Genomic DNA, 12,337 nt, shown 5'->3' on the forward strand with positions numbered 1-12,337 from the left:
TTTAACACACACACACACACACACAGGAAGCATTTACGTGACATGCACGCACACATGCACACGGAAAGCATGTATGTGACACATGCACACACACGTGCAAACGCGTGTACATGCATGTACATGATGCATGCACACACGGGAAGCATGTACGTGACATGACGCGCACGCGCACACACACACACACACACACACACACACACACACACACACACACACACACACACACACACACACACACACACACACACACACACACACACACACCAAGTGCACATGGGAAGCATGTACAAACTCCACTTGAAAGTTTTTTTCTTTTCATTTTCTTTTAAATCAAAATCACATTCCTGCGATGTAATGTATGACAGGTTACACCTGTTATATGGTCATCTCCTCGCTGCTTTGTAGCACTACAGACTGAGCCCTTAGGTTAAATCGGAGAGCCATTGTTTTGCAGGCGAAAAGATCATTCTGACGCACTCAAATCAATTACTCATGGACTCAAAAAGACATTTGAACTGGTTTAGTGTAAAAGAGTGCGAGTACGCTCTCTGCTACAATAAAAGCAGCAAGTGTGTCTTTTTGACTCCGTGATTGATTGTGGTGCAGCGGAGTTTTGTATTGCATTGGTGGAGGTCTGGATTCCCTCACGTCAACTCCGGGCCAGCACCAGATCTACTAGGGACGACAAAGAAGTGTGAGCCTCTACCCTCTCAATAAGTTTCGATGCAGCACGACCCGGAAACAGAATATACAGTGCTGTGAAAAAGAAAGTACACCCTCTTTGAATTCTATGGTTTTACATATCAGGACATGGTAACAATCATCTGTTCCTTAGCAGGTCTTAAAATTAGGTAACTACAACCTCAGTTGAACAACAACACGACATATTAAATCGTGTCATGATTTATTTAACACAAATAAAGCCACAATAGAGAAGCCATGTGTGAAAAACCAAGTACACCTTATGATTCAATAGCTTGTAGAACCACCTTTAGCAGCAATAATGTGAAGTAATCGTTTTCTGTATGACTTTATCAGTCTCACATCGTTGTGGAGGAATTTTGGCCCACTCTTTACCACGTTGCTTCAGTTCATTGAGGTATGTGGGCATTTGTTTATGCACAGCTCTCTTAAGGTCCAGCCACAGCATTTCAATCGGATTGAGGTCTGGACTTTGACTGGGCCATTGCAACACCTTGATTCTTTTCTTTTTTCAGCCATTCTGTTGTAGATTTGCTGGTGTGCTTGGGATCATTGTCCTGTTGCATGACCCAATTTCGGCCAAGCTTTAGCTGTTGGACCGATGGCCTCACATTTGACTCTAGAATACTTTGGTATACAGAGGAGTTCATGGTCGTCTCAATGACTGCAAGGTTCCCAGGTCCTGTGGCTGCAAAACAAGCGCAAATCATCACCCCTCCACCACCGTCCTTGACAGTTGGTATGAGGTGTTTGTGCTGATATGCTGTGTTTGGTTTTCGCCAAACGTGGCGCTGTGCATTATGGCCAAACATCTCCACTTTGGTCTCGTCTGTCCAAAGGACACTGTTGCAGAAGTCTTGTGGTTTGTTCAGATGCAACTTTGCAAACCTAAGGCCGCGTCCATACTCCTGCCTCATGCTGAGGTACGCTCACGCTGTGCCTGGCCAGCGCAAGCAGGAGGTTTAGCTGGCCTGGCAGGCGAGGCTGTGAACGCGCTTGCGAGGTGGGTGGGAGCCGGTACTTGGGACACTTCCCCCCCCGAGCATAAACTCACCCACCCCGCTGGCAGGCAGTCTCTTCCCCCGTCCCCTTGGGACACTTCTTCTCCCCCCCCCATGCAACAACTCACCCCGCTCCCGTCCACATCTCTCCCCCTGCTCCACTCACCTCTCCTCATTGGTTGCTTTGGAGGTCACGTGAGCGGACTCAGCGCTCAATCTAAAATTTCACTGTCGCGTGAAAGTCAGCACGCTTCCACACGCCTGCGGAAGCGTGCGCGAGCCCCTGCTAAAGCCGCTCTCATTGCGGCTGCAGGGGCTTACTGTCGAGCGTCAGCGCCTAAGTGCTCACCATGCCCGTGGCCTAAGCCTTGTTGCCATGTTCTTTTTAGAGAGAAGAGGCTTTCTCCTGGAAACCCTTCCAAACAAACCATACTTGTTCAGTCTTTTTCTAATTGTCCGGTCATGAACTTTAACATTTGACATGCTAACTGAGGCCTGTAGAGTCTGAGATGTAACTCTTGGGTTTTTTGCAATTTCTCCGAGCATTGCACTGTCTGACCTTGGGGTGAATTTGCTGGGACGTCCACTCCTGGGAAGATTGGCAACTGTCTTGAATGTTCTCCACTTTTGAATAATCTTTCTCACTGTAGCATGATGGACTTTAAATTGTTTGGAAATGACCTTATAACCAATCCCAGATTGATGGGCAGCAACAATTGCTTCTCTAAGATCATTGCTGATGTCTTTCCTCCTTGTCATTGTGTTAGCACACACCGGAATGCTCCAGACCAGCAAACTGCTAAAACTTCAGCTTGTATAGAGGTGGTCACACTTGCTGATGATCAATTAATCAAGTGCATTTGATTAGCAGCACCTGTCTGCTACTTAGCATCTTAATTCCTATGGAAGCAGTAAGGGTGTACTTAGTTTTTCACACACAGCTTCTCCATTTTTGCTTTATTTTTGTTATATAAATCATTACGGTGTAATATGTCATGTGTTCATCTGAGGTTGTATTTACCTAATTTTAAGACCTGCCAAAGAAAATATGATTGTTATTATGTCCTGATATGTAAAATCATAGAATTCAAAGAGGGTGTACTTTCTTTTTCACACAACTGTATATTTGACGTACCAAAGTGAAGCTACATTAGCAGTATTTTAAACACATGGCATTGAGGAAGCTGTTAAACTGGACAGGTCGCTGAACTCACCACGCTTTTTTTAACTTCTATTTTATTAAAACTTTTTTTGCTGCGTAAATGGAGTGGGATACATAAATTAAGAGGGGGGAGGATGGGGAATAACAAACCAACCATTATCCACAGGACCTCAGTGGTGCAAAAGAAAGAGTACTGATGCTTATCGCTCATGTGAGAATTCAAGAATACGTCATGCAAAATTTCTTGTACAGAATCCTTTAATATCGGAGGTAGACCTTATGCCTTTGTTCCGTGTCCATCCCTACCTCTTTATCCATGGGTCCCAGTTTTTGTAAATATTTTGAATTGTTTTAGAAATGCTGACAGTTTCTCCATCAACATGACTCCATTCTCTGGATAACTAATTTTAGAGAGGGCGTCACGTGTTTCTTCCAGGCTGCCGCAATGGTACATCTGACTGCCAACACAATACGTGAGCTTAGTTTGCGATGGGAGGGGACAAATGTGTCAACTGGCTAACAAAAAGTAGGAGAAACTCTCAAAATTCGGTGCTCAGCTATATTTGACCATTGGAAACAATAATGTCTTGGACAATATTATTGGTCAGTTTGAGGAGTAACCTTGATCCAGCCTTGTGAGTAATCAATAATCCAGTATGCCTCAGTTCAACTCCTACATGTGGGGCAAATGGTGTATAGCTTCCCAACATAAGGAAAATGTGTATAAAAACAAATCCTGTGTGGACACCAATAGCATAAGTAGTCACCCTGGAGAATGGCATAAGCAAATGTAGAATGAACCCCCCAATCCTTAATGTAAAGGAGAGGGGTACTCACAATTTGAAGGCAGTCATTCTGTCGGCGTGCATCACGCTACAGTAATATGCAATAACAGCAGAGGGTTTTCTGCATATTTTCACTAGCTCCCAGGGGTATGAATGTTGACTGGGAGTTGAAACATTTTTTGAAATGATATTTGTTTTCCCTTGAATTATAAAACAATTACGTATTTGAAGATTAACTTCATGATTTGATATTAACTAGTGTCACTGGTTAGATTATTATTTATATTATATACTAGTCATTAATACTTCATTTTTACAATTGTGTATATATAGTTTATTTATTGTATATATACTTTAGTTACAAATGAAATATATGTCATACTTTGGTGATTGAGATGATAGATAAATTGAAAGTATAATTATATCATAGTTCATATTAAATCTTTATTAATTAGATTATACATAGAGGGGCCTATGCAGAGAGCAGCGCTATTTCGAAATTCGCCATTTTTTGGAGAAAATCGCGCAGAAAACAGCAGAAAATGGAGATTTCCGAAAAACGCGCCAATTTTTCTTTTCTATTTGTAAAACTCGCCTCGCGGCTGGCGAGAACCTCAATCTCGGCAGTTTTAAAAATATCCTAATGCAGAGAGCCGCGAACGGCATCTAGCGGATGTTCGCGCCAATAAAATGGCGCGATTGTCTCCTTTTTGCCTCGCCAGAAAAAATTGGCTAGAAGCGGCCGCTCGCGGCCATTGCAAAGGGAAAAAAAAAGGCGCAAATTTGTTTTTACACGTTTCTGAAGCGCGCATCTCGCCAATTTAAACTCGCCACACGCATCCATGTTAAACATAGCAGAATTCGCACTTTTCTGCATATGGAGAATAAAACTCTCCAAAAAAGCTACTTTTTAATAAATTCGCCATTTTTCAAATTCGCTGCTCTCTGCATAGGCCCCAGAGTTTTTTTTTTATATCATTCTTATCACTACTTATTATCAAATCATGACTCCTATATATATATACTGCACCGACACACTTTATTCGAGCAAATACCCAGTATGTACCTGGCAGATACCTGGAATGCGCTGCTCCTCACCTCTGACAAGCCCCATTGCGTTTGCCTTCCCAGCCTGGGTTCATGCCTGGCTGACGAGCGGCTGATCTGTTAAATGATAATGAATAGGATTTAATAGGCTGCAATGCTTCGCGTGTCTACCAGATGGCATAAATTCATGAATTGTAATGCAGTATATATATATATACTGTGCTGTATTGCAGCCAGCGGGAATAAAATGCTTCAATCCCTGCCGGGAAAATACCTCAATGCACTCGGGCAGAAAACAGTCACAAACCTCAATACACCCGGGTATACCCGAATTCGTGGGACTAGCCGAGCTCGAATAAAGTGTGTCTCCAGTGTATATATATATGGTGTTATATGTTCATATGCGTGCTAAGGTCTCTCAATTTCTTTATCTCCTATTTTACCTTTTTTTCCATGTTCTTTTTTTCTTTTTTCCATGTCAGATTCACTTATCATGCAAGATATATCTCTGTCATGTGTGTTTAATCACATTGTCATCATTATGTCATTATTTAATCATATATAGATATATTGATAGAGGATACTTACTATAACAGATCCTTCATACAATGTGATCTGTACACTGCCAGATATTTATCCTTATCCTCTAAGTTCCATTCCAGGCTTTTTCGTTGTTTTTAACCGTTGCTCATTATTTTATTCTTAACTTTAGAAAACTAATGTGAATATATGTTTTTTGTTTTCAATATTGTCTTTTGCTAATTGTTATTTTTATATCTTCACACTGTATTTGCCACTGTTTGAACGCAACCCCCGACTCAATGATGCTTGACTCCGAGCTCATCTCTCATTGGTTCTTCACATCAGCCAATGAGATTGATTCTGCCGGTATCGCGCCACTGCGGTGACGCGTCATACACCAGCTGGGGGCGGGGGGACTTCTATATCAGATGTTAGAGACGCGAGTTGTAAAATACTCTTTGACAAAGGGCCATTGCCCGAAACGCGTTAGAGATACCACCGGCCACCAACCATGATGTCTACCATGGAATAAAGCATTTTTAATTCCTTACCTGCTGGTTTCTAGCCCCCAAGTTCTTTGTTGTGCTCCGCTTTTTTCCTCCGTGAAAACCCTATGCTGGCTAACAAAAAGGTTATCGGGTCTAAGTCTATCCGGACGTCAAAGATTGACACTATTGAGTAATGTATTGTAGACCAGAACCTTCATTTTCGGACAAGACCACCAAATGTGGACCATGTCTCCTACTAGTCCAGTGTCTCTCCAGCTTTGATCTGGGGTAGCTGGATATATGTTACCCACCGTGCTCTTTGAAGATCCGGCAGACTGTCTCACATACGTGATGATGTATCCTTGCAGAGCGGTTGGAGAAACTGCCCTAAAAACAGCAAGTCATGATTGTTACCAAGGTTTTTCTATTATACCCCAAAAGACTACCAACTGCCGAAGCAGCCGTGACACGCCAGGACTAAACGTTACATATGGTGCAGCTTTCATAAAAACATAGAAATGAATGGCAGATAAGTCACTTGGCTCACTTTATCCGTCCATTATTCTATCCGCCATGAAACACCAAACCCTGTTAGAGCCGCGGCTTCTCTTTATATTTAGGTTGCGTCTATCCCAAGCACTTCTGAATTCCCTTTACCTTATTAGCATCTACCCCCCCTCTGTTGGGAGGCTATTCCATGAATACACCACCTTTTCCACAAAGTACTTCCTCACATTTCAGAGTTTCAGAGAATGACCAGCATTTCTCTTTCTCTGAAACATGCGTCCTTGTTGTATCTTACTGAAATTGATTGAATTGATAATGTGAATTTATTGCAGATCCAAAATCAGCTGTTCTTAATGCGCTTACATTGTGCCCGGAGGAGGAGAGGTGAACAGCATACACACAAGTGCAGAAATAAAATCACATGGGTACGGTATGTTAACCCCTTCACTGGATAATTAAATATTTAAACATGAGAATGCAGAATATCTGGCCACAGCCTGCTGGTCTAAGACATGTGGTCGCAGGCGTTCCGCCACGACCAAATGACCGCCGGCACGTTGTTGCTACTCACCCCGCCGCCGGGAAGCTCAGCCGCTAAGGTAAGTCTCTAAGTTTAACCCTTACCCATAAAACCCCTAATCTTAACGCTACCTCCTACCCCAAACAATTTAGCCCCTTAACCTAAAAACCCCTACTCCAACCTTAACCCTTACCCAACAACCCCTTCACATAACCCCCTAACCGCTAATACCCCTTAAATTAACACCCCTTAAATAAACCCCCTACCCCAAGCGGTAAAACTTACCTTAGAAGCTGCCGGCGGTGGGGGTTCCAGTGGCAGATTGGCTAAGGCGAAATGTCTGTCTTTGGCCAAATGCCGACGGTCATTTGGTCGTAGCAAAATGGCCACAACCAAGCGTCCTATTCCGCAGCCTGCGCAAAAGTACACGAAATATATATCTTTTTTTTTACCTTAAATATATCACTATCATAGGTGTAATCCATAGCAGGAGAGATGCGCTGAGAAAAGATCTGGTTCATCATTGTGTGATAGGCTTTCCCGTCGATGTTAGCCAAGGTGTGATGAAGAACTTCATGGAGTTCAGACTCTTCCATCTGAGGTGGGGGCAAGATGTCGCATTTCAGCAGCTCCATGGCGGTTGGTCGGGATACTGGATCGTGGTTCAGGAGCCAAGTAATTACTTTTCTCTGCAAAACAACAACATTATTAAAAAAGAAAAATCCTACAGCAAGTACTCCCATAGCACGGATGATCTGATTTTTCTAGAGCTAATCGTTTTCAGTTATGCACTTAAACACTGCAAACCTGAAGCAGTAATGCTGACTTCTGCCAGCTCTGTTCAGTCCATATAAACGTGAGCATCTTGGAACAGAAATTCTTTTTTTGCGATGTATTTAGCTTTTTGTGCTTTTATCCCCATAACCCTATTTTTGGAAATGTTTCTTGTGTCTGATGCAAACACTACTAAACAAACCGTAAATAAAAGATGTTGTACAAGATTTTAAACGTCTAATAACATAGGGGGTTAATGAATGAACTGCACTGAGGTGTCTCGTACAGATGTTCAGCATCCTTACTAAAGGGTCTGACCATTTATTTTTAGTAAAGATGCTCCCCATTGTCTGATCTACGGCCTCCAATAACTACTATGTTTGAGAATTAAAGCAGCTGCTGGAGTTTTTCGGCGGGTATGTGCCATTACCCCACTGGCTCAGGGGGTCTCGCAGAGCTCAATCATGTTCCTGCCGGGCTTCAGAAACCTACCGGTTGACTGAACATTGAATGTCACAGGCAATACAGCCACCAGGGTTAGTGTTGCCTCTGGGGGCCCGCAGAAATTCACAAGAGGTTATCGGGAGAGGACATTCCAGCTTTCTATTGGGGATCCCAGTTACCATATTCGAAGTGTTTTTTATTTTTATTTTTTTACAGAAACGAGAGTAATAAAAGTCGATTTTAATGCCTGGGGTCCCTGGAGCTGGGAGTATCATGGTTGAGCTCTGCAGAATCTCCCAGTTATTCAAAGGCAAAAAGGCGGGGAAATGGCTGCTTGAAATGTAGTTTTTAGGAAAACTGAAAAAATACTTTACCTGCTTTTCACTGTCCAAGTTCTCAAAATCCTCTGGGAAGACAATAGCAGCCTGCAAAGTTTGTTACAGTTATTATTGATAATGAGGAAACAGCGTGCACGTTATGTGCGTCTCCAACACTCATCATGTGCGTGTTCACATCCTCCACAATATAACCAAGGATCAAACCCACCAACATACAAACCTAATTCAGTCTGGAGTTTACATTAAAATGCAGGTCCTGAATATGCAAATGTTTGCACCATGTGCAACGGAGGTTTACTTGCCGAACTATTTACATTTGTTTCTTAATATACAGGCACTAGGTCAGGAGTGGCCAAATCCAGTCCACAAGGGACACCAACAGGTCAGGTTTTAAAGGATATCCCTGCTTCAGCACAGGTGGCTCAATCAGTGGCTCAGTCAGCAATTCTTGTTTCAATAAACATTTGGAAAAGTAGATAAAATCTTTACAGCTTTATTTTGGAGCGCAGGAATAAAACGATGAAACAGAGCGCACAAGCAAAGTTTGTGCGCTCTGTTTCATCGTTTTATCCCTGCTTACTACACCATTGGAAGCTGCACAGCCTGCCTACCACTCCTAGGATTTGTGAGTATTTGCCTATTATTCAGGGGAACCTGCCAATGAGACTGATTGTGGGTGGGTTGTACCATCTACCACCTGTCTTCAGGAGGATAGTACCCATACAAGTGGTTATTATGTACTACCATTAATACTATTACTCATTCCTATTACCTTGGATAAAGTGGTTTTGACTTACAATATTCTTGATTTCCTGGCATTGGAGCGCTTTAGCCTATTTTTTCTATCTTTTTATTTTGGAGCGCACCTGAACATACAACGTTTCGGCTGCAGTCAGCCCTTTGTCAAGCATTTCGGTGCAGCCCGAAACATTGTATGTCCAGGGGCATTTCCAAATAAAGCTGTAAGATTTCATCTACTTCTCCAAATGTTTGTTGAAGCAGGAATGGTGAAATACAGGTGCTGCAGCTCCTCCTTCTCGTTTGTAAGGTTCGGAGCCAGCTTGCTGATTACTATGCAGCCTTAACGTTTGTTATTACAGTATTTCATCATTGGGAAGTTCTACCCTTGTCCCTGTCTTTTTTATTTTTTTTCACTTTTGTGTACACCAGTCGCCAGTAAAAGCTGACAGGGCAAATTCACTTCTCATGTACATATTATAACCATTTGTAAGAATAAATATTTCCTTATAAAGTTACCTGTCTAAGTTTGCTTAAAACCGAAATCCTTTCTGAGCTTGTGTCCATCGGCCGGTATGACATCTCAAACAATATTATACCCAGACTGAAGACATCCACTTTCTAAACACATCGGAAGAGAATGAATTCATTATTTTAGGTGAGTGGAGGAAACGAAAAACAGTTCCACATTTTCTATGCTATTGCAATAATGATTATATGCTTAAGTTGGTCTCCTATTGCAGGAAGTGCAAACTTCCTGCGCTGCGCCCCCAGTCTGCTCTCCTCCTGGGTCGCGCCTCCCCATTACCTCTAATGTGACGTCAAACGACGCTGTGGGGTCATGTGACCCACGCAGTCATTTGATGTCATGTCTCATGGCAACGGGCTTCATTTGACGCCGTGCTGCCATGGAGGCGCATGGACTGAAGCTGAGTAAGTTCACAGAGGCCTCGCACTCTCAGCGTGGGGCCTCTGTAACCACTGCAGCCCCCCCTAAAAAAAAAAAGGCATTGCGCCCCCCAGTCCTATGGGAAAGAAGGCATGCTACTCAATGGGGCATTGTATGTGCCTTCACTGGCAAAAGAACAATAGAAATCATTCATGTACTCTTAACCAAAACCCATGTTTAGCTTGAGATATCCTCACATATGAACCATTGGTGTTAGACGATCCCATAACCTGAAATCACGATTACCTGGTTATAGGAGGCCTTCGTGCTGCCTTGAACCTCTGGACTCACATACAGGGCAGTGCCGACCATACCCGTTAGTTTGCCTATGGAAGATAAAGCCTTAAGGAACATGAAACAAACTATACCAGTAATTCTGCGATTACACAGTGCACAAAAAACTCATACTGTTTGTAAAATGTCTTTTCTGTTACAATATCAGGTTATTCATGCAGCAACATGTCTGTCTGTCTGTATAGCGCCGTTAATATACATAGCCCTTCACAGCAGTAATGCAGGTGACAATCATATAAACAACAAATGCAAGTAACACATAATGGGAAGAAGTGCTTCAGACATTAAAGTAACATTTAGGAAACGAAGTCCCTGTTCCGAAGAGCTTACAATCTAACATTTACACCCATATTTACCACGCTTTTCCATAAGCCACTTTATAGCCCATTCAATTAAATGGGTCAGAAGGCGTCTTCATGCTCTGGCAGGTGTCTTATGGATTAGAACCGGTTGGGAAATACGGGCTTTGGTGGATTATCCTGGCAGTGTGGGATCTCCCAAAAGAACCAACTTCATGCCGGTAACACGCATATTCCCCAGTTACAAATGAGTAAAATGAAGCACAGGGAGACCAAGTAATTTGTCAATATCACAGACTTGTGGTGGCTTAGCCTGTAACTGAAACCACGACTGTGTATACATTTGATTTAAAAGCAGGAGGGTTCATGAATAAAACAATTATAAAGGACCTTTCATGGTTATGTTGCTGGCCTTGAGCACACATGCCCTGATTCCAGCTGCAACACACAACGTCTCTCAAACCTCCTCCTTTATGAATTTAGAATACAACATATTCCCAGAATAATGGACTCAACCCCATTCCCGTGACATGGAATGTGTGGGATTTGGTACAAATTCCTCAAGCCATATTTAAAGTTCTTTTTCCCATTCTTTTCTTTTGACGCTCCTATGCAGACCATGGATAATAAATAGCTTTTGTTCTTAAATCATGTAAACAGGGCAATAGTAGACAAAAGACACTTCTTGTTCATGAGTGCAACATGTTCTGCTAATATTGCCATATATAAAAAACAGAAGATTAGCTAACAACCGTGGTCAACTCAAGCTATGTAGGTCTGTTTTTATTTATCCAACCATGTATAAATAAGTGGTCCACAAAATAGACATTACAGAAAAGTGAATTAAAATGTAACATGTTTCAAACATAAAAGCACATCAATGTAGGGATTCAATTTCCTTTTAACATCTTACCATTTATTCAATGAGGTACGTTGGAAGTTCAACACTGATCATGCAAAAAGGAGTAAGGGCACGGGATAGCAGTGCCGGAGGAGTAAGGGCAGGGGATAGCAGTGCCGGAGGAGTAAGGGCAGGGGATAGCAGTGCCGGAGGAGTAAGGGCAGGGGATAGCAGTGCCTGAGGAGTAAGGGCAGGGGATAGCAGTGCCTGAGGAGTAAGGGCAGGGGATAGCAATGCCTGAGGAGTAAGGGCAGGGGATAGCAGCGCCGGAGGAGTAAGGGCAGGGGATAGCAGTGCCAGAGGAGTAAGGGCACGGGATAGCAGTGCCGGAGGAGTAAGGGCAGGGGATAGCAGCGCCGGAGGAGTAAGGGCAGGGGATAGCAGTGCCGGAGGAGTAAGGGCAGGGGATAGCAGCGCTGGAGGAGTAAGGGCAGGGGATAGCAGTGCCGGAAGAGTAAGGGCAGGGGATAGCAGCGCCGGAGAAGTAAGGGCAAGGGATAGCAGCGCCTGAGGAGTAAGGGCAGGGGATAGCAGCGCCGGAGTAGTAAGGGCAGGGGATAGCAGTGCTCGGCCAAGATGCTTGGTAAGCACAAATGTGGGCGAGGATATAGTAGTCACGAGTCAAGTCTATTAAAATGCTTAATTTAGAATAGGCTTCTTCAAATTGAACTTCAAGGTGAGGAGGGAAGATTCTCAGCACATGAGAAGAATGGAACTCCGAGTTCCAGAGATAGAGGCCCAGAGGTACACTGGGAAACAAGCGATGACATAAGGAAGGGTCTGTATAGCCTTGGAGATATACAACACATTCGCAAGTGGACCTAAAAAACGGGAGGTTTTGTGCATTGCATTCAGGTGATCAGTTT

General features: G+C 43.2%; 1 protein-coding gene across 5 annotated transcripts in view; it reads right to left on the reverse strand.

Moving 5' to 3' along the window:
* Window positions 1–12,337, reverse strand: part of EIF2AK4 (eukaryotic translation initiation factor 2 alpha kinase 4) — a 79,172-nt gene that overhangs the window by 25,089 nt on the left and 41,746 nt on the right. For all 5 annotated transcript variants that reach the window (XR_012803843.1, XM_075614173.1, XM_075614172.1 and 2 more), the window contains 5 exons: window positions 10,224–10,303; window positions 9,548–9,649; window positions 8,327–8,377; window positions 7,187–7,423; window positions 6,019–6,094 (listed from right to left, as the gene is read on the reverse strand). Coding sequence is in view for 4 of the 5 variants with exons in the window: in XM_075614173.1 (XP_075470288.1) it covers window positions 6,019–6,094; window positions 7,187–7,423; window positions 8,327–8,377; window positions 9,548–9,649; window positions 10,224–10,303 (546 nt within the window). In the remaining variant the exon portion in view is untranslated. The remainder of the gene's footprint in view (window positions 1–6,018; window positions 6,095–7,186; window positions 7,424–8,326; window positions 8,378–9,547; window positions 9,650–10,223; window positions 10,304–12,337) is intronic.

Source organism: Ascaphus truei, chromosome 9 (genome assembly GCF_040206685.1).
Source record: "Ascaphus truei isolate aAscTru1 chromosome 9, aAscTru1.hap1, whole genome shotgun sequence".
In the NCBI taxonomy this organism is placed as follows: domain Eukaryota; kingdom Metazoa; phylum Chordata; class Amphibia; order Anura; family Ascaphidae; genus Ascaphus; species Ascaphus truei.